At 39.0% G+C, this 24,055-nt stretch overlaps 1 protein-coding gene across 1 annotated transcript in view; it reads right to left on the bottom strand.

Moving 5' to 3' along the window:
* Window positions 1–24,055, bottom strand: part of ttyh2 (tweety family member 2) — a 145,006-nt gene that overhangs the window by 42,091 nt on the left and 78,860 nt on the right. The window contains exons 6-7 of the mRNA XM_060844822.1: window positions 16,532–16,627; window positions 7,582–7,654 (exon numbers count right to left, since the gene is read on the bottom strand). Coding sequence (XP_060700805.1) covers window positions 7,582–7,654; window positions 16,532–16,627 — 169 coding nt within the window. The remainder of the gene's footprint in view (window positions 1–7,581; window positions 7,655–16,531; window positions 16,628–24,055) is intronic.

Here is a 24,055-nt window from a genome sequence, read left to right as displayed (position 1 = left end):
ATGGATTATCTGTGGGAAATAGGGTAGGGAGGGTGAGTCTGGGTGGGATGCTTTTCAGAGAGTTGGTGTGGCCTGTTTCCACACTGTAGGGATTCTATTCTCATCATCCTATTGTTTCACATGCTAACCAGACAAATCATAACTTACTTAACAACATCAGGGTAATAGAACAAAATGTAGAATATTGTGTTATAGCTACAGAGAAGGTGCAGAGAAAGTTTAACTCTAATATGTGAGAGAGTCATTCATAAGCTTCGTAACAGTAGGGAAGGAGCTGTAGAAAAAAGGGCAAGAAAGAATGGAAGGCAAGAATGCAAAGAAACTGATCGATAAACCACAACAGAATTAACATGAAATCATTGACCAATGACATTTTCAAAATCTAATTTGCCCATTACAAAAATAGTTTCCTTGTAGGATGTGACAGAAAGTATACATATTTCGAAAAGCTGCAGAATCGATCAGTACTGAGGAATCAGCTATTTTAGTTGAATAAGATTGAGTAGTATTAATATGAATAGACCATGAAAGGGAACTAAAATAATGATGGAGAAAAAATGCCTTTTTTTAAAATCCAGCTCTCAGAAATCGTAAAAATATTCACTCAACACTTAATGAACAGATTTACATTTCAGAGGTGCACTTACAGATCACATTGCCATCACATCCTAATCAATTTAGAAAGTGTAGACAGCCCAGAGAGAGAGAGGGAGAGAGAGAGAGAGAGAGAGACTGGCTGAAATGCCAATCAAACAATAGACTTTCACTGATCAACATAGATTCAATCAATCAATTGACTTCAACTCCTGGCAGTAATCCGCTTATCAGATTGAGCAGCTGACAGGGCTGTAGGTGGGATATGGAACAAATCAAAGCAAATCATTTTGTGTCAATACAGAAAGTTGCAAAGAATATCTGAAGGAATTCAACTGAACTAAATACATTCGAGTGAATGTAATTTTTTTAGTGCTCATTCTTACTGAATGAATTGCGGAAAATTGTTACCATTTATCTGACGGTATTAATAAAAGCTGTTATAAATCTGGCATAAATCACAATTTAGCACTCAATGTTTCATTATTTTAAAACCTTGAATTTGATCTGCTGTCTGCACTGCTATTTCGGCTGAATGCCCAATTTTACGTGGAGTAAAATATAAACGTATAATGAAGTGCATTAGGAATATGAAGAACATAATTCTTCACCTTTAACCAGAATTGAACTTGTTTGTCCAGCTTACTGTATGTATATATGTAACTTCTATATAGTTACAAAATGTACAATTACATAATAATCCCTTTAATCTTCTATGAATTCCTTTCTTGAATACAACACTATTCTGATTGTCATTTAATGCTATTTGGATGAAAACAGACTCCAGAAACAAGTAAAAACAAACCATGAAATGTCTGTGAATAGTGTTGAAAGATAATCTTAACTAATAAAATGTTGTTAGTTTCCAACTTACAAGATTAGGAAAAATGTTTTTATTCAAATAAGCACCAATTAAGCAATGATATCTCCAGGAACTTGAAGTAAGTTTTATCCAAGGAGCTGCACCTATATCTTTCTGGCTTTGTTGTGCTGAATTGCTGAAAGCAGCATTGATTTTTCAAGGGTCAGAAGTAATGAATGGTTTTGAAATGGAAGTGAACACTGCCACCCCTTGATTTAAAACAGAGAAATTGTGTCTAATTTGAACACATTATGATGCAGATAGAAAGAGACCGAGGAGAAAGTGAGGACTGCAGATGCTGGAGATCAGAGTCAAAAGTGTGGCTCTGAAAAAGCACAGCTGGTCAGGCAGCATCCGAGGAGCAGGAGAATCAATGTTTTGGACATTCCTGATGAAGGCCTAATGCCCGAAACATCGATTATCCTGCTTCCCGGGCGCTGCCTGACTCGCTGTGCTTTTCCAGCACCACACTTTTCTACCGAGATAGAAATAGAGCACATATTGACAAGGAAATTGGTACATGCAAGTAGCTTAGCAAACCTGCAAATTCTATGAGAAAAATAAACCTTTGACAAACAAACTTTCCACTGCAGAATGCGCACTCATTGAAGTAATCCATTTGTTTCTGCCTTTGATTGTCTGTTTTATTGCATTGGATTCAACCTCCCATGACCTTTCCTATCTATCCTGTCTCTTTCCTGTGTTCCTTTCGTAAGTATTTTTCCATGCTTAGCTTTCCCTGTACACCTTCCTACTGTGAGCAGCAAAAGACAAAAACTTGTAGGCTTTGGTGTTTGATCAAATTACAGACAACTGCAATTGCAACTCACTCAATAGAGAAAAAAAGGGTATCAGGGAAAAGGAAGATACGTAGAAGAGCGATAACTATTTAGTTTGCGATGTTTTATCATTGTTGCTGTATTATCTTGGGGCCAGATACAAAAATCCTTCAATAGGCGGTTGCCTATAGGGGGCAGGGTGGCTCATATTTTTCAAACAAGTTGTTCATGGCCTGGGTCACTAGTATTCCAAATTTGGCTTTCCTTTCATTCCTGAAACAAAGCCTAGGATAACCCATGTACTCTGTTGAAAGACACAAGCAACAAAAGGAAGCTTATCTACTACTGCTTTTTTGAGGAATCTGTTTATGTTTAATTGCAAGTAGAACAATCAGCTCCTTTTTCCTGCAGCCACATTGTATTTAAAGCAGAAAACAGAGGCTCTCAACCTTTTCAGTATGAAGGCACACTTCAATGAAGCAAACAATACCATGGCACACCAATACTTTCAGCTGAATTGATTGCTCATAACTGTACAATTTACTTGCCCTGATGAAGATTCACTAGGAATGGAGATATTGAGTGAGAGGAGGCTCCCCTCAGCCTCCTCACTCTCCATCTGCTAAATGTCTAGCCATCTCTCACAACACTTGCCCACTTGCCCAGTGGTTCCATTTCTATATCCCTCATACTTATTTATGTAACTTCCTCCTAAATGCATTTATGCCCTCTGGGTTGCCAGATTCCAAGTTCAAGCCCCACTCCGGCCAGAGACTCCAGTGTAATAATGGGGGTGTGCATCACTGTATTTTGGTTGGGATGTTAAGCTAAGATCCCAATTGCACATGGAAGTGGGTGTTAAAGATTTCATGGCACTGGTTTAAACAACACGGGAATTATCTCTGGTACCCTGGCCAAAATTTATCCCTCAATCAATATCACAAAAACAGGTTTTCTGGTCTTTATCACATTGCTGCTTGCTGAGTTCAAGGTAACTGCTGCATTTCCTGCACGGTGGCACAGTGGTTAGCACTGCTGCCTCACAGCGCCTGAAGACCCGGGTTCAATTCCCGACTCAGGCGACTGACTGTGTGGAGTTTGCACGTTCTCCCCGTGTCTGCGTGGGTTTCCTCCGGGTGCTCCGGTTTCCTCCCACAGTCCAAAGATGTGCGGGTCAGGTGAATTGGCCATGCTAAATTGCCCGTAGTGTTAGGTAAGGGGTAATGTAGGGGTATGGGTGGGTTTCGCTTCGGCGGGTCGGTGTGGACTTGTTGGGCCGAAGGGCCTGTTTCCACACTGTAAGTCTAATCTAAAGTCTAATCTAATCTACAACAGCATCTATACTTCAAAAGATACTTCATTGATTGTAAAAGGATTTGAAATGTCAGGTGCTCATGAAAAACATGTAATACAAGCCTTTCATTTGTTTCTATTCACCTCAACTACTCCTTGTGAAAGCATCCGGATCACCAGTTCCTGAATTGCTTATTGGATTTATTAGCTTTCAGTTACCACTAATTACTTTGGCTTAAGTGTGCCTGCAATCTGAAGCCAGGACCCAGAGTATTGTTACCTCCTGAATTGGATCCCTATAAATTTCTAAGTACAAATGGGGTTAACCAGACAGTCAAGTCAATAAATCACGGTGACCCCTTCTCAGCTCCTTTCCTCGAGGCACTGCGAATAGTGCTGAAGCCATAATAAACTTCACTTTAGCTGCTGTTCTCCATTTGTAGCTGGACTGTAGATGCCTGGAAGGTGTTTGACTGAAAAGCACATCGCTTCCAGATCAAATCCATCAGATGTGCATAAGCATCAAAAGAATTCAAATTGGACAATTTCTCCCTCTTGCTGCATTGATTCCATGCTTGATAAGTTACCTCAGAGCTTGGCTTTTTCAATTTTTTAATGAAAGAAACTGAGACCAGTAAAATTCTGTCATAAAACTGAACAACCTGAACTGTGATAAACCCAGCTTTGGTCTGTGGCCTGTATTTTGCTCATCAATTTCAGTTTCAATTCCATCAAATACACTCCACTCAAAGGCATTAAATCTGCATGACTTAAAACCAGCAACATAAACATAAAAAACTAGAACATGAATACCTGAAAATGATCTGAAATGGATTTTCATCTAAAGCACAATTTGTCTTGAGGATTTACAGGTCACATGAGTTATTCTCCAAAATAAATGCAAACATACAAGGTGCATTGTAGTCTGAAGAGCTGTCAAATTAAATCAACTATTTCCAGCATTGTCATGATAGTTTCTGTAGACTGAGTTCACTGCTGATCACATCATTTTGTGAAGCCTTGGGAGCAGGGAAGCTAATGAATCTGATCTGACATCAATAGCCTTTTGAATTGTAGTAACTGTCTGGAAGGTGAAAAGGAAGCAGGCACTTTATTCATGATGGAACAGAAAGCCAAACATTGAAAAGCAACACTGTCAGCTTTTGTGCAACTGCCAGCTGACAGGCAGGAATCATTGAGGGGGGAATAGGAGGAGTTATATGCTCCCTTCTGTAAGGAATTAAATTATTAAAAATGTATGTGCAGATACATGGTATGGGTAAGGCAAAACATGTTTTCTTACATGGAACGTATAACAGCACAGTACAAGAATAGGACCTTTGGCACAACATGTCTGCGCTGACCTTGAGCCATTCCAAACTAATCACATCTGCCTGCATATGGTTAGAACCCTTTTATTATCTGCCTGTTCATGTGTCTGTCTATAGTCTCTTAAATATTGGTATCATATCTGCTTCTCCCATCTCCCCTGGCAGCTTGTCCCAGGCACACAGAACCCTCTGTAAGAAAGACCTGCCTTACACATCTCCTTTAAACTTTTCCCCTGTCACATTATGCCCCCTCATATTTGACATTTCCACTCTAGGAAAAAGTTTCTGACTATCCACCCTATCCATGCCTCTCATAATTTTATATGATTATATCAGGTCGCCCCTCAGCTTCTGATGGTCTAGCGAAAACTATCCAAGTTCGTCCAATCTAACCTAATAGCTAATACTCCAATTCAGGCAACACTCTGGTAAACCTCTTTCCCACCCTGTCCAAAGTCTCCACATCTTTCCTAAAGTGCGGTGACCAGAATCCACACAATACTCCATATGTGGCTTAACTACAGTTTCAAGCTACAGTTGCCATATGGCTGATGAACGTTTATACTCATTGCCCTGAACGGTAAAGGCAAGCATACTATATTCCTTCTTTACCATTTTTGTTGCCCCTTTCAGGGAAGCATGGACTTGCACCCCAAGATCTCTCTGTATATTAATATACCTAAGGTTCCTCCCTTGTACTGTACATTTTCTTCTTGCAATTGACTACCCAAATTACATCACCTCACACTTGTCCATATTAAATTCCATCTGCCATTTCTCCACCCAGCTTTCCAACTGCTATATGCTTTAATAACCTTCCTTACAATCCCCAACTCTATCAATGTTCATGTACTCTGCAAGCTTACTAATCAGACCATCTACATTTTCATCTAAATCATTAATACATATTACAAATAATGGAGGTCCCAGCACTGATCCATGTGAAACATCACTGGTCAGACCTCAAGTCAGAAAGACACCTCTTCACAGCCATCTCTGTCTTCTACACCCAAGCCACTTTTGTGTCCAACTTACCACTTACCAACCACATGATTTAATCTTCTGGATCAGATACCAAGGAGAGACCTTGTCAAATGCTTTAGTAATGTCCATGCGCTACCCACATCAATCATCTTCATCACTTCCTCAAAAAACTCAATCAAATTTCTAAGACAAGAGCTCCCTCGCATAAAGCCATGCTGACTATCCCTAACAAGTTGACTGTTTTCTGAATGCAAGGAAGCCCTGTCTCTAAGGATCTTCTCCAATGGTTTCCTTACCAGCTATATTTCCTGGATCATGCCTGTTGCCTTTCTTAATTAAAGGAACAGCAATGGATATTCTCCAGTCTTCAGTGACCTCACCTGTGGCTGAAGAGTATACAAAGACCCCTATCAGGGCCCCAGCAATCTCCTCTCGTGCCTCCCTTAGTATCCTGGGACAAATCCTATCAGACCCTGGGGATTTAGCTATCTTAATGTTTTTCAAGACAACCAACACCTTCTTCATATCAACATGCCCTAGAATATCAACATACCCCTCCCTAATCTGACCATCATCCATGTCCCTGTCCTTGGTGAATACTGATTCAAAAGGCTTACTAAGGACCTCACCCACTTTCTTTTGCTCCACACATTAATTCCTTCTGTTGTCCATGAGTGGACCTACCCTTTCCCTTGTTATCCTCTTATTACTAATGTAGATATAAAATGCCTTGGGATTATCCTTAATCCTACTGGCCAAGGACATTTCACGGCCCCTTTTAGCTTTCCTAAGTTGTTGTTTAAGTATTTTTTCCTGCTTTCTTTACAATCCTCAACACTTCTGAAGGGTCATTGGATTCAAAATGTTAATTCTGCTTTCTCTCCACAGATGCTGCCAGTCCCACTCAGTTTACCCAGCAATTTCAGATTTCCAGCACCCACTGTTCTTGATTTAATCACAGGTCCTGGTATCAAGACTGAAAGTGGGAAGGAATTTGCCGGCTACATAATTGCCCTGCAGCCAGACAATTATATAGCCAGGCTGCCAGTTAACAAGTGGCAGACAGAGAGACCAACCTGTGAGACTGTGTTTCTTCTCCTCAAGTGGCATTACTACAATGGCATTTATGCAGCATGCACTTGTAATATTAGAACCTCCACCAACATCCCCTTCCTGGCGTTGTTTAGTGTTCCATCCTCCCTGGCACACCATACTGTCTCACTCAATATGTAGTGGAGGTCCTCAACAGCAAGCTTCTGTTTCCCTGCTGCTTTCTTTAGACAAGCGAGTCTCTGAAACCCCATGGTTCTCATGTACCATGAGCGAAATGGAAAAACCCCCAAAAACTATTTTTGATAAACCTGCTCAGATAGGTTATGACACACCTCAGGAGGAGGTGGGACTTCAACTAAGGTCTAAATTACCATCAATTGGCCAATTCACTGCTTCAATTACCTTCCTGCTTGATCCATGTGCAATGTACACTTTCCATTAGGAAGATTTTGTAACAATGCAAAAATATCAGAATTTCCTCTCCTGATGCTGCCTCCCATCTCCTCACCTCCCATTTTCAAAACAGGCTGTGATTCCAAAAAAAAGTGCACAATGCACTAACATCTAAACTCTTAGTTTCTACAAAATTACTCCTGTTTAGCATTTACCATTTTCTACCCAATATTCACTTATTAGAAATTCCACAGACAACAGGAAAGGTCAAAAGGGTCATTCCATCACTTACCACAGCGGCAGACATATCCAGACCCAGGGATCCCCAACTAAGGATTAGAGTCAGGACTCCACTGATGATCATTCTGCAAAAAACAAAATATAAACATAATGACATTACTGGGAATTTAATGATAGATAAAGCTCTTAGACACTATAGGACATGTTATCAATTGAGGTCAGATTCCATATGTTTAACGTTGCAACATAATTGGAGAAAATATTTTATCCTGCATATTTTTTTTTACTTTTGCAGGATTTTATCTTAGAATTAAAATGTTCAAAACACAGGGTAGCCATTCATTCCTTACTCCTATGCTTGTTCACTACATTACACTACTTTCATTCTCATGATTTTCCCCTGTGAATTTATAAGCATTTACTCCTGTTCAATAGTGTAATGTTGATCTGCATGTTGCAGAGCACAATATTTTCGAGGGGTTCTTTTGCATATTATTTTGGTAGTTTATAAAAATATTCCTTAGACATTGGTTCGACCACTTCTGGAATATTGCATTCAATCTGGTCTCCCTGCTTTTAGAAAGATGTTGTTAAACTTGAAACGTTGCTGAAGAGATTTACAAGGATGTTGCCAGGGTTGGAGGATTTGAGCAAAAGCGATGCTGAATATGCTGGGGCTATTTTCCCTTGAGTGTTAAAGGCTGAAGGGTGACCTTATAAAGGTTTATAAAATCATGGAGGGCATGGATAGGGTGAATAGCCAAGATCATTTTTCCAGGTCAGTAGAGTTCAAAATGAGAGAGCATAGACTTAGAGTGTGGAAACAGGCCCTTCGGCCCAACAAGTCCACACCGACCCGCCGAAGCGCAACCCACCCATACCCCTACATTTACCCCTTACCTAACACTACGGGCAATTTAGCATGGCCAATTCACCTGGCCCGCACATCTTTGGACTGTGGGAGGAAACCGGAGCACCTGGAGGAAACCCACGCAGACACGGGGAGAACGTGCAAACTCCACACAGTCAGTCGCCTGAGTCGGGAATTGAACCCAGGTCTCTGGCGCTGTGAGGCAGCAGTGCTAACCACTGTGCCACCGTGCCGCCCTTGATTGGTTTAAGGTCAGAGGGGAAAGATTTAAAAGGGACTGAAGGGGCAACTTTTTCATGCAAAATGGTTTGTATGTGGAAGGAGCTGCCACAGGAAGTGGTGGAGGCTGGTGCAATTACAACATTTAAAAGGCACCTGGATAGAGACATAAATAGACACAATTAGAGGGAAATGGACCAAATGCTGGCAAATGGGACTAGAATAATTTCAGATATCTGTTAGACCGAAGGATCTGTTTCCATGCTGTAGGTCTCTCTGATGCTATGACATCATCAGCTGGGCACTCACCAAGTAGTTAAATGAGTTTGTTTGTGAAAAGCTGTCTCTCACATAGGCAGGAATTTTTAAAGTTTGACCTTCTGAACTTAAGAGTTGACAGTAAAAACAATTGGCTTCAGGGGAAACCTGAATCAGTGAGGGTTCCCTTACCTACAGCTGTTGGAAGCACACATTAATATTTGCATTTTACACAATCTTTTGCCTAGCTTAGACAACACAGAAGCTGTTTCCAAGTCTCCTATAAACTAAGATCCATTGTTTATCCATTGTTTTGGAGAAGCATTAAAGTGTAATAAGTTTTACATAGATCAAAGAAGAGTCAGGTTTTCCAAAGAAAACATATCAGAAGAGCCTTTCTGTCACTGTTAATTGTCAGCTTTAATTTAGCAATTAATACTGACACACCAGAAATAAATAGCACAACTGGGTGTAAGAAATTTCTGATAAAGCCACTTATTAATTTAATATTTCATCCCAAGGTATTGCTCAGTACTATTTTCTGAAATGAGCACAGCAAAACTAAATTCTCTGGTCTTTTAGGTACCTTAACTTAACCTCTGAAATTCCCACACTCTAGTTGTATGTAAGGCAGCATTGCCATGGCGAAGTGCAGCTGAACTTCATGTATGCATGAAAGAAAAACTCTATTGTTGAAAGGCTTGTATGTGTTGGCTAGGACACTCAGTACCAAAGCAGCAGGGAACGAAGGCTTAGTTTGTCACTGCTTGCCTCACTATGCCACTAAGCTCACAAATTCAGTTGGTTTTGTTTGTCATGCACTTAAGGAGCTTTTACCCTGAGCTGTAATAAACTCCAGCTTGGAAAGCAGCACGATACGAACCTCCCAGTTGCATTATCTCCCTCCATTAACTTTTTTCATCAAGCATCACTCAAAAATGCTGACTGGCACGATGGAGATGCATTTTCATTGCACATTCTCAGGTCCACGTTTTCATATTAGCATTTGCATTTATTCCAATAAAATGCGATAATTAACATTATGCAACATGTTATTAATATATCATTCATATAAATATTAATCAATGATATCAGTGACTAAACCAGATCAAAGCATTCAGAATACCAGAAGTGGTAACTAAGTCAGTTAATACTTCACAAAATCCCATAAAAATAGGTCAGGTGAAGGAGGCAGCTTCAATATCCAAACATAGACAGAGAGTGAGCTGAGCTTTTGCCAAAATTGCATTATAGTGAGGTGAAAGCATTGTAAGTAGTCTGTCAGAACAATATACAGCTTAAATCTTGACTCCTTGCTTGAACCAAAGGCTGCAGAGTGCATAAAGTTTAATGACACAGAATGAAAGAAATAGAATGGTAAAAATTATGCTTCCCAATTAATTATGATTTCTCTTAAACCAATGAATAAATAATGTACTTAGGATTGGAAGGCTTTACACAAATAATGTTTTAAGATGTGCTGGAAAGCATTAGGCTGCTACATGATCAGGTGCTGATTTCCCCCGTGAAAATGGTGAAACACATTAGCCAGCTGAACCCTATCAGACAAGACAACATTTTTTCAACATCTGTGCATCGTGTCGACAGTAATGGAATAGTATTTTAACACTTGAGCTGTTTTGCAGCAGCTATAACTTATAACTGCATTATTTGATGCTAGTTTCATCCTATATTTACTTACCCAAATTCATAGGACATAAGAGATAGAAATAGGCCATTCTGTCCAACAATGTCATGTTTTATCCTCCACTTTCTATCTTTCCTCAGCTGAACCTACAATGATAACCATTGGCTCCCTTCTCCCTCTAATGCTTGCTTAGTTTCCCATTAAATGCATCTTTCCTATTCACTTCAATCATTCTCCAGAGGGTGATGAATATCTGAAACTTGAAACCCCAAGGGAACAAGTTTCTTTATATTTCCTTTTGGATTTCTTGGTGATATGGACTTCATTGTGTCCTCTCAAAATTTGTCTTAATTTTAAAGACCTCAACGAGGTCACCACACAGCCGCCTTTTTATAAGAGAAAAGTGTCACAGATTGTCAATCCATTCCTGATACTGCCACACATTCCTGGCATGGGGAAATCGTCTCTGCACTTGTTTTAAATCTTTTTCCTACTGCCATGACGAGTACTCCATGTCTGGTCAAACCAGGGTTTGACACAGGCACTTGGTTAATTTTTTTATATGGATTGGCTAAACTGTGTGAACTGCTGTATCATGTTGGCATTAGATCCTCGAAAGTCCTTTTCTTCCTCTGTCCCATTTAAATTCACACCTTCCAAATGAAAATTTTCCCTTTTGAAATCCAAACTGACTATTCATTGCTACATTTTATGTTTCCAAATATTCTTCTATTTTACCGGTTAGCGAAGAGACAATTATTTTTCTTATCACTGATATTAAACTGACTGGTCTATAATTCCTAGTAGCGAATTATATCTCTTCTGTCGCCCTGTTTAAAGATGAGCACTGCATTAGCTTCAAGAACTACACCTTTTCCAGACGAATTATTAAATACATGCATTGATTTATTTAATTCATTGTTTACCCTGGAAAACCAATTTAGTCAACTCTGAGCTTTTATGCTGTGTTGAAATTGATAAATATCAATGACAAACTATACTATTTTCAAAATAAAGAAATTAAGTGAATTCAAACTTCCAGAGGCCCTAAATGGGAAGCAGGAGAGGAATGGGATTGACTGGATTGCTCTAAAAGCAATTGGTGTAGACATGATGGGCCAAATGGTTGTCTTTTGCCCAATAAATGATCACTTTTTTAGAGTATCTGAGCTCACTTCTGAATGACCAGGAAGGATGTGTTTGCTCAAAAGACACATTGCATATTTTTGGCCCACACATTGATGGTGAGCTTCTTGAACTGTTGCAGCTGGATGTAAAGACATGGCTTGCTGAATTTAACATGCTCATCATGAATACCTCCAATTTCAGATTTTACATCTACTTTAGGTCAAGGAAAATCTTTGTTTTTTTAAGCAAAATTTCAAAGTCGGCCAAAATCATTGGGAATAGTCAGTTATGAGTCTGCTTTATACTTTACATTGATATTCGATCTTCTCAAATAGACATTGTAGACATGGAAATGATACCTGTGAAAGGTTTCAAGTGCCTATCCTGAGAAGTCATTTGGAAATTTAACATGGATAATGCTAATGTTCCAGATGTCATACCTGTTCTAAGTCGTTAGCTTATCGTGTGTGGACTGTACCACACTATGCCAGTTTCCTGAGCACATCCTTTGTAAGGTAAGTAAAAGGATGATATTGGTACTTGCTCGAGTGTTTATTTCAGCATGTAGTGCATGTTGTCAGTTCCTTTTGGAGAATTAGACAGAGATAAAGGACTCTGTTTTGTGACAGCATCCATGTGGTGTGTCAAATTGATCATGTGCTTTCTGACTGCCGTCTGTAAGCTGTAACATTGTAGTTACCTCTTGGAATTGGTAATTTGCTTGCTTGCCATAGAGAACTCTGGTGCTCTTTGGTTTTCTCTGAGCAATTGGACTTCTTGCATATTTTAGCCAAATGTCCTCTTTTGGAACAAACCTTGCATGTCACAAAATACTATTCATTGCTTTTACAGGGGAGATAATCTTCATCCCTGACAAGATTCGATTGTTTTATTGATCTTGTTGACAGATGCAGTAGTCATTGCAGAGTCAAGCACATGCAGAAACTGCTGTCCTGTAAATGTTTCTTCAAACTTGGGTCCTTCATCCATTGATGCAGTGTACCAATGGTGCCATCTTAAGGTTTGTCCAGGACTGCCTTTCAGAACAGACCTGATAGGTATAGAGGCAATGGTCAATTCCATCAGCCTTTCAGCTAATTTAACTTTGGTGAAATCACATCCTGTTGCTTTACCTTGACACCTGCCTCTGAAATGATTTCATTGTTTCACTATGTTGTTGGTGCCATGATGCAAACTCAAACCTGTGTGTCCTGAAGTTGGGTTGATTTTAAACTGATCTTCCAAAGATAGGAAAATTTTGTCAGGATCTTTATGTTCGTCACTAGAAATACCATAAGTTTTTATTCTTCTCAAACCTTTGTTTCCCTGAGTAATAAGAAGACTGGGTGTTTGTCTTTCTAAACAGCATATTGATCCATGGTGAAAAGATTCATTCTTTCTTTTAATCAATGAAATTATGACAACGTCATTAGAGTGATAATCCATGTTCAGATATTTGCTTTGCATTGTCTCTGTGTTATTTGGTGCTGCTTTAGAGATTGCTGCTTTCTTTCTTTTAACATTTTCTGCTTTTAACAAAAGTAGTTGTTCAATGCCTGTAGTTGGTACCAAAAGAAAATCAGTTTTTCTGCTTTGGTCCTGTTTCTCAGGAAAAATACAACTATGCACAATGATTACTGCCTTAACAATGTGTAGAAGGATTTTTTCTAGTTTTGAGCTGTACTTCATTTTTAGAATTGCTTTGCCAAATTGGAGCAGTCCTGGGCCTCTTACAGCGATTGTAGTGCTTTTTAAATTGGACACTGCATGACCTCCCTTTTTTCTCCCCTGCGACACTGTACCCATGATTGTTGCTCCATTTTGGTGGCTGTGTTTTAGTATAGTTGTAGCCTTTAGTCCTGATTGTTACAGGTGAAATTCAGCTCTGAATTCAGGTAGATAATAGATGGCAGTTAAGAAAAGAACTCGCCACAACTGACATTGCTGCCAACTTGCCGTGGCTACCTGCTAACACATGCTTCCTATCACCAGCTTCCAGTGCCCACTTGCTGCTGACCTGACTTGTGGTTTTCTGCATGTTAGCCCACGTAACGTATACTGCAGAGACTAAGGCTTTTATTGAGACAGATAGTTGGGAGTCTGTTAACAACTAACTACATACACTGAGATGATAACTCAGTTTTGATAGTCTGGGTTATATTATTACTTATATTATGATTACAATATATACTTAATTGACTGGCTGACTGACTTGGTGATTATCTGGGACAGTAGCTTCTGAGACCTGTTCAATAATTCAATAATAATCATTCAAGACCGAGAACAACTTGATCTTTAAAGTTATTTTTAAAGAGTGAAACATAAAGAGAGGGCAAGAGATGAGTGGAAAGAGAAATTTCAGTCTGCATTACACTTGTTGCAATAGAATCAAAGCTTATTAATACAGTTGAATGATTGGGTAGAACAGTGGCAAAGTGGTTAGCACTACTACCTCACAGCACCAGGGATCTGGGTTCAATTCCAGCCTCAGATGACGCTCTGTGTGGAGTTTGCACATATTCTCCATGTCTGTGTGAGTTTCCACCAGCGTGCTCTGGTTTCCTCTTGGAGTTCAATCATGTGCAGTTTATGTGGATTGTCCACAGCATTCAGGGATGTGCAGGCTAGGTGCATTAGCCATGGGAAATGCAGAGTGACAGGGACAGGGTTGGGGGCTGAGTCTGGGAGGGACGCTCTTTGGAGGGTTGGTGCAGACTCAATGGGCTAAACACCCTCCTTCTACACTGTAGGAATTTTATGATTTAATGCTGGTCTCCTTGTCTTAGGATGCTAAGAACTGAAGTCTATTGGACAAACAAACTGCAGAAGGATACAGATTGGTTCTTAAGACATCTAACAACTGTTTCAGCACAATGCACATCTTTTGCAAACTTCTTCAGCTTCTATTATTTTCAATGGAGGTGTTACAAATATAAACAAGAATACAAACTTCAAAATAATTTATACTGTGCAGCACGTGGCAAAGCTTTCCTGTTAAATGAATTATTAACAAGAACACTGGCAATTAGATTTTATAGCAGTAGCAGAAATCAGGTCAGAAAATCAATAGTTATCCCACTGAGTGAAGATAATAACCTTTTTACTGGTAAACAGAGTAGAGGGAGAGACTGCTTTTCTGAGCCACTCCTCTAACAGCACTGAAATTTTTTTTTTAATTGCTCAAATTCCTAACCAAATATTTCAGTTTCATTACAGGATGTGTGTGAAGGAAGCCAACTAGTTCATTCACCAACACAAGTCTCAGAATTTAATCTAACATTGCATCAATGCAACATTTCCAGCAATGTCTGGCACAGGGTTGTCATCAATTATCAGTCTTCTTTTCAGCAAAGGTAGAGATAAGATCAGCTTGTATCTCATGTGTTCGTCAAGCAGGTTTAAGCTACCTCTTAAAAATCCTGCTGAAGGCAACATACTCAAAACATGACCAGCTTTAAATTTCCACCATTTTCTGTTTTCAATTCAAATATCCTGCAGCTCTTCTCTGGGAACATACCTAATTGATTATAGCTAGAAAATATATGAAATATGAAAGCATTTGTGAAAGTAAGTTCCAACTCAGATGGCATAGGCCACAACTGAAGGTAAATGAAAGATGATTTATATCTAAAGGAAAACAGGTCAACTGTTTCCAAGAAAATACATCACTTCCACTTTAAAGGTAAACAGGTGTGTCAAATAGAAATTAACACCCTCTTTCTGTTCTGAGTAAAATTGTCATAGTTACACCCATTGAGAGGGCTGTCCTCTCATAGCTGGTGATGGTATAACCTAAGGGTCAATATGCCTCAGGAGAGGGGAGAGGTTGAGAAGGAGAGTCCTTCAGCTGTGCTGTTGATATCAACTCTGTATCACAAACCAGCCATCCAGCCAACTGAGCTAGTGGACTCCCTGCTGTAAATACAACACTAAAAGTTGATGATAATAGATACATTTGGTGAAGTGAACTGAAATGGTGCTTCCAACATGTAGTCTTACTCAGGATGGATGTGCGGGACATGCACACCCATCACTGACTACAATTAATTATCATTATAGCTCCTTCCTTGCATTTCCACAATATTGCACTTTTAATTTCTCATGGCAACAGGTGAGAGAATATCATGAAGAACTGAATGGCAATTTATGTCATAGAATAGCATGGGGTAATTCAGGAATAAAAATCTTACACAAACTACTGCATATAAATTTCTCCTTGCCAGATAGTTTTCATTTTAAAATCATTTTTACACAGCTGAATTAAAATTAGGCCCATTGTGCCTAATCCTAGCAATTTGAAGGAGGGGCCTCATTCTGCATACTTTCCTAAATGAACATTGTAGATTAGATCTCATTGATGATAAAGTCATTTGATAGGGCTGATGAGACTTATTGTACGGTTAAGTGCCATAAAACTGGTACTTAACTTGAAGGGCAATTGTATTGATCCACTGTCCGAATAAAATTGGCAAATTAGCAACATCTAGAACTCAAACCTAACACTTTACTTGGGTGAGATTGTTTCCTGAAAATATATCATGCAAAGTATTTCAGCAAAAAGGGACAGGCGATTCAACATACCTTTCGTGAATCTTCTCAATTGCTCAAGTTAAAATATCATCAAGAGTTCACAGTTATGATCCTACAGGCACCAGTAAAATTGATCAAGATTACAAATGCTGGAAAAGGGGAGCTTGTAGCTTCTCTATCCTTGAAATGCAGGCATCAAAAAGAAAGCATCAATATTAATCTGCTTCAAAGCTGACAAAAATAATACTTTATGTATAAGTTATCATTTGTTGAAAGTTTATGTTTCTTACTATGTATTGTTCTACAAAGATTATGCATTCTATAATACAAAGCCAATGCGATACTCACATTGTGAGAAGCCATCTGGATCGTTTAGCCAGACCTAAGAATGCCGCCAGACAAACAACCAGATCAATAATGAGGAGCAGAAGATATGAGATCCACCTGAAATAACAGTTATATTAAGAAAGTTATATGCATGAAGGTTAAGTGCTTCAAATGAAGCTCTTTAAAAATATGAGCCAACAGTAACCTTTTAAAATTCTAAAAATTATGAGGGACAGGCTATATGCTTGTTAGATTATTAATTCATTCAAGTATTACTAGTTAACCTTTTTAAATATTGAAGGAGACAGGAAGAATTCTATATCATTTGATTTAATTTGGCAAATTGAGCAGACAGATAAGTTCTCAAGCTAATGCTTCATCCAAAAGATAATAAAGTCCAATAATACAGCATTCCCTGTGTACAACTCTGGAATGTTAGCTGTGAAGTCTTAGCTTGAGGTTTGAATCAAAAACTTTCATAGAGAATGAAGTAATACCCACAAAGCATAAACTTTATTTGGCAGTAGGATTACATTGATAATAGTGAACCATGTTTTTTTTTAGTTCATTCACAGGATGTGGACATCACTGGCCAGGCTCATATTCATTACCCATTCCTAAATGCCCAGAGAGAAGCCAGGGCAGATGAGAGTCAATCACATTGCTATGGATCTGGAGTTACATATAGGCTAGACCAGGTAAAGATGGCAGTTTCCTTCCCTACAGTGAAACCAGGTGGGTCTTTCCTGACAATTGACAACAGCTTTACAGTCATTACACTAATTCCAGACTTTTAAAATTAAATCTAAATATAACCAATTGCCATGGTGAGATTTGAACTCGGGTTCCCAGTTTTGGGTCCAGTGCCTCTTCTTAAACTCAGAACATTAGATCTGAGGAAGGGTAACTGGACCCAAAATGTTAACTCTGCCTTCTCTCCACAGATGCTGTCAGATCTGCTGAGTGTTTCCAGCACTGCCCATTTTTGTTTCTGACTTGCAGCATCTGCAGTTCTTTGGTTTTTGATCCACACCTCCTGTGGCTAAGATGCCGCAGACAAAATGTACACAAGTACATTCAAATAAGTTGTTAGTGGATTTAAACTGATGACCAAATCCAACTGGAATTTACCATGAACAATGCAGCCTGTGATTTCAGAAGTTAAGGGATTGCATCCCATGGCATGTCGTTAAAAAATGCAACACAAGAGCTGCAGCAACAGCATTTATACTTCAGTCAAAACTACCAGAGAGATACCACAAAGTCTTACTTCCCTTTTTGCTCTCAGAACCTCAGTTGCAAATTGATCATACAGTTATCTGTATAACCTTCCAAATTCAGAGGAGACAAACTCTGAATAGAGATTTGTCAACAGGAAGTGGTTTGCATTGATTCGAACATCGATGATAAAGGGTTGTGGATAGAAATCAATATAATACACAGACTAGAAAATGCAAGTTGAAATCCCATCATGACAGGTTAAATACGGCTCTCGAGAAACAGCAGTAGTGTTCCCGCCTCTGAGCCAGAAGGCCAGGTTCAAGTCCCATCTTTTCCAAAGGTTTGTTATAAGATGTCTGAACAGGTTGATTAGAAAATATCAATATTCTAGTAAAGGAGAGTTTGCTTCAATTAAAGGAACTAAATGGATTAATGACCCAAATTAATTGAGCAATATCCAATAAAGTCATATGGGCACCAGTAATTCTCCTTGTAAAACAAACTAGTTAGTGCCATTCTTCTATTCCATCCCAGCAATTCTAAAGTTATTTTCCTCAAATACCCATCTTCTTCAGGGTATTAGTTTTCTTTACCATCACCATCTCACAGACAATGGATTCCATGTCAGCACCATTGTGTAAACAAGGTCTTTCTCCCATCTCCCCTGCAATCTGTGTCCCCAAGTACCTGCACCAGTATCTAAAGACACTTTTTTTGTCTACCGTATCTAAATCCATACAAATACTTCTAAGTCAGTCTTGTTAAACAGTTCTAAAAGAATATACTTTCTGAAATTTCAACAGCTAACTCCAGAGTACTTAGATACAGAGGAACCTGATTATCTGAAGACCATGGGTGGGGAGTATTTTGTTCAGTTAATTGACTTCCGGATAATCGAATGCCAGATAACAGAGTCATAGAGTTATAGAGATGTACAGCATGGAAACAGACCCTTCGGTCAAACCCATCCATGCCAACCACATATCCAAACCCAATCTAGTCCCACCTGCCAGGGCCCGGCCCATATCCCTCCAAACCCTGCCTATTCATATACCCATCCAAATGCCTTTTAAATGTTGCAATTGTATCAGCCTCCACCACTTCCTCTGGCTGCTCATTCCATACATTTACCACGCTCTGCGTGAAAAATTTGCCCCTTAGGTCTCTTTTATATCTTGCCCCTCTCACTCTAAACCTATGCCCTCTAGTTCTGGACTCTCTGACCCCAGAGAAAAGACTTTGTCTATTTATCCTATCCATATCCCTCAATTTTGTAAATCTCTATAAAGTCACCCCTCAGCTTCCGACGCTCCAGGGAAAACAGCCCCAGCCTGTTCAGTCTCTCCCTATAGCTCAAATCCTCCAACCCTGGCAACATCCTTGTAAACCTTTTCTGAACCCTTTCAAGTTTCACAACATCTTTCCGAAAGAAGGGAGACCTGAATTGCATGCAATATTCCAATATTCCAATAACCAATGTCCTGTATAACCGCAACATGACCTCCCAACTCCTGTACTCAATGCTCTGACCAATAAAGGAAAGCATACCAAACACCTTCTTCACTATCCTATCTACCTGCGAATCCACTTTCAAGGAGCTATGAACCTGCACTCCAAGGTCTCTTTGTTCAGCAGCACTCACTAGGACATTACCGTTAAGTTTATATAAGTCCTGCTAAGATTTGCTTTCCCAAAATGCAGCACCCTGCGTTTATCCGAATCTGCCACTTCTCAGCCCATTGGCCTATCTGATCAAGATCCTGTTATAATCTGAGGTAACCTTCTTCGCTGTCAACTACACCTCCAATTTTGGTGTCATCTGCAAACTTACTAACTATACCACTTATGCTCACATCCAAATCACATAGTTTAGCCAAGCATCAGGGCCTTGCAGTCTTGGCAGATAATTCAATATTCAGATACTTGAATGCCAGATAATCAAAGTTCCTCTGTCATGATTGAAGGAATACTTCAGAAAGACAAAAACTGTAAACTTATTGTACTCCTCCCCGGGGTAGGACATTGTAAAGCAAGTCCTGCTCTTCCTGGAGCTGTTGCAAACATCAGAGATTTTATAAAAGGAAACAAAATTCCCCAATTTATTTATCTTTTAGTGATATGTTGACAAAAGCATGGTCAGGCTACTATATTTAACAAGAATTGCTATTTATTAAAAAAAAATTCTAGTTAAGGTAAACAATTATGACTGTTGGCATATAGTTCCCACTACACAGTCAAACAAAAAGAAACATTAAAATGGTGTTATGGGCAGAGGATTAGACCGAGACGGCAGCCCAGTGGTACCTGTCCACTGGGTTCACTAAAATGATTTTTTGGTTTGTCAAGACTTGCCACTCCTCGATCTTCCTTCTCCAGGTACTTCCCCTTGTTTGCAGGAGGTACGTGGTATTTGGTTCACATGTATTAAGTCTTTGACTTATTGATTAAAAGCCACAATTTACAGTGACTGGTGAGGGGAAATAAACTACCTTTCTTCACCCTTGAGGTGTTTCCTTTTAATGCACAAAAAAGGTCAGTGCCTTCCAGTCCAATTACTTCTGACACAAACATTCACAATCTGTTCAATGGCATGCAGAAGGCCTTTATCGTCAACAACCAATCATTATTTCCCATACCAATTAGCTGTTTGTAGCTAAATCACAATTCATTCATATTCCTCGACTCCAACTTATCTGCAACTAGATTTCCCCCATTACTTGAGCAAACAGCTGTGTAAACAACACTTAAATTGAATATAAGATCCTTTTTTAACAAGTGTAGCAACCCTCTCCATAATCCTTAGTCTTGAAACAGTCCTTTTCCCATTTCTAACCACCATCAAATATGTAGTAAAATGAAAACATCAGCCTTTACACATATGGAAAAAGAGCAGGGGATTGGACAGTTGATAGCTCTTTCAAAGATTTGGCACAAATACAATGGGCTGATTGCTCTCTTTGCATCCTGCAAAATCCCGTGCCTCCACAAAGTCATGAAAAAGATGCTGCCCAACTGTGATGATACATCAAACTGGTCCATCTTGCTTACAAGTACCTACACACTCTCTCCACATTAATCTCAGCTTGTATTGAGGAAGGTGGCTCAAATTTGCACATAATTGATTGAAGCACTTAATCAAAATTAATTAAAAGCCCACAAGTTCTAAAAGTAGGCTGATAAAAACCCATTATTAAAGCTTGAGATAACATTTTACTGGAGAGAAAGCACACAAATGTCTGGTTGTTTGACACCGATGCATTATCCGGCCAATTGTCAGATGAATTGATAGAGTCAAACATTGTCAACATTACTCAATAATGATAACGTGTTTGTTATACACCCTAACACACTTCAGTGTTTAGACACATAAGACAAGGAAAGAAACCCAAAGCTTTAAGACTTCTTGATGCAGTCGTCTCATGCCAACCAGAAAAACACAAGTCGGCTTCTCCAGAATTACAGAGAGAAGATTTTAAATGCATGGGGAATTAGAAACTCCAAATAAACTGCAGCATTAGAAATGGAAAAAGGATACATTTTAAATTCCTACCCTAACTGACCCAAAATGACAAGATGATTTTTGAATTTAAAAAATAGAGAAAAACAGCTATGCAGTAATTAAATATCTGTGCGATGATCATTTGACCCCAGTCTTTGCTACTTATTTTATTCAGACCACATCTAAAACTTTTAAACTATACTAAGGAACTGGCTACTTGTAAAATTTTAATATTCCTCAGCTGTAAGGACAATGATTAAATAAATACTAATAACACAATCCTGTCTATGGAAGAAACCTTTTAATATGAACAGACTGAGATTATCAGGATGACAAAAACTCTTCACAACACGCAGAAAATACAGCCAACCCTCCCTTCAAAGGCTTTTCTTTTCCCCACGGGCAACATCATCCCAACTGTTTCCTGCTTTATCAGATGGTTAGGCCCCAGGATGCTGTTAACCATCCTCAATTACTTCATGATCAGTCGGCAAAACATTATAACAATGTTCAGGCCTTCAGACTCTGTAATTTATTCTCCAAATCCTCCCTTTCTGGAAACTACTAGACCCAATGGCCTGCATGCAAATGGATAGTTTCGCAACTCTGGGGTTTGAGCTAATGTTGCAATGAATCCACTCAAGTGCAATTGAACAACTTTGACAAGCAACAAAAATCGCCTGACTCATTCCCGAAAAGGAGTCACACTGCAGTCTTTCTCGTTATTTATTATGTTGCTTACATGTATCCAGTTCCCCTCTCACTGTAGCAACTATATGGGCCAGAAGTTGTGTAACATATTGTTGTTTGTGTAAATATAATTATTGCTTATGCAGCAGTTGAACGGCAAGAACACATTTGCATTAAATTTCCTCTTAGTGTTAATTCTCCTCGACCTGAGCTTTTCGCCAGGTTGGCTCCAAATTGCCTATAGAGCATTACTTCTGCTCTAATAATCTCACTGAGATTTGAACAAAATTGAAAGTTCATCTGAACAAAAGTGCTGGGATCCACTGATACTAGCTTAACACGATTCCAACTAGAATACCAATTCACTGGATTTCTAATCAATCACTTGACATGACATAAACACGAGGAAAGTAATGTTCCATGTTTGGAGAATGTGGCAGCACTTAAATCTACATGTCAACTGAAAATAATTTGATAGTCTCAATATCAGCATTACGTCTCCTTGATAGCAAATTTAACACAAAAAACTATCACACTAACCTGCACTAAACCTTCAGAACAAATTTTCACAGCAGCTTTCCAATAAAATGAAGAGAGTAGTTTTTTCAGCTCACATCATGTAAAATGCCAAAGCTTGGAAAGCATGTCCATTGTTTCCAATAGCCAAAGGGGAGAAAAGTAGTTAGATGACACAAGCGCTCAGATTTTGCATTCAAAACAAATAAAGAGTTCTTGCTGCTGATCTCAAAGATATCCACATTGGTCTAGTTATGTGTGTTGTTATTTTACCCTTTCCTGACAGCAGTTCCAATTTGACACTGGGTTATGCAGCTATGATGTCAGTGAACAGGACAATGATTACAGTATTCACACCCAGCAAAATAGGAAGTTCAAAATACTTATTGACCTCCAGATTTTTAATTTAAATTTTCAGATGGTGAAAAAAATGATTCAATGAAGACAAAAGGTAAAATAATCAAACATAAACAAATGTTTAAGATAAATACCTAAATAGGTAACCAATTTAATTATGAACTTGGTGGAGTGGTAAACCCCAATTACACCTCATTCAACAAGGTGCTATATTTTCAATGGTTTTCACAGAAAGGCCTACGGTGTAAGGTCGGGCATTCTTTTGATTTCTATTGATTGCAGTATGGGTTACCTCAACTGTACATCCTCTGGAGAAGCATAGAATAACTAACAGCATTGTTTGAGTATCCACCTTACTCTACTGGCTGTGTTTTTATTGTCAACATAAAATCAGTGTTAATCTCCGGCCTTCTCTCCACAGCTTGCTACATTTATTCAGAATTGTTGGAAAGGTAAACAAAGGAACAACATGGGGTAAAGATGATTTTCTCAGTTCGCTCAGGTGAAAGGTAAACACTGATTGTTTGAGCCATGTGGTCTGCTTGAGCAAGGTATCCTATGTAATTTGGAGAGATCAACTCCCTAAATCCATATCTACCCACCCCCTATTTGTTTCCAGCACAACCATTACACAATGAAATTCAAGCTTAGACAAAATGATTTTAGCAAAACTGACAGGTTTCTTTATAAATCTATGATCATGATCATCAGTTTGTTAACAAATTCCACATATCCCAAACCAACTCTTTGTTATATCCAACACTCCAATTATATTTGATCTAGTTGGAACATCCTCCTCCTCTGCAGGCTTGCATATCTCCCCACCCCTCCATATGCATGTCCAAGGTAATAAATAATACTGAGGATTAGTTACACTTCACCAAGAACAGACTGGGGCAAAATACATTTGGAGATTATTTTGCAGTAGATTATTTGATTAAGTAATCTCAGGACCTTTGAGGTATAGGTCAACAATTGATCACTGAGCCAACTTTGAGAGAGTCTACACCAGAAAATATCCCAAGATAGTACTTGGACTCAATGAGGATTCATCAGATATTTATGCAGTGCAAGTTATGTAGACAGTATGTTACGTTAATTCCAACATGATCTATTTTAGACAAACACCTTGTTTTTTAACATTTTCCAAAAAGTAGCAAGGCACCTGTTACTCCTGGTCTCACCACTCCCTATCTTCCCAGGTGCCATCAGATCTTCTCTCCGAAGACTGTGCTTCATTCCCACTCTTGACTAAACCACAC

This window comes from Hemiscyllium ocellatum, chromosome 25, assembly GCF_020745735.1.
Source record: "Hemiscyllium ocellatum isolate sHemOce1 chromosome 25, sHemOce1.pat.X.cur, whole genome shotgun sequence".
In the NCBI taxonomy this organism is placed as follows: Eukaryota; Metazoa; Chordata; class Chondrichthyes; order Orectolobiformes; family Hemiscylliidae; genus Hemiscyllium; species Hemiscyllium ocellatum.
This window is presented reverse-complemented; position numbering and strand designations above follow the sequence as displayed.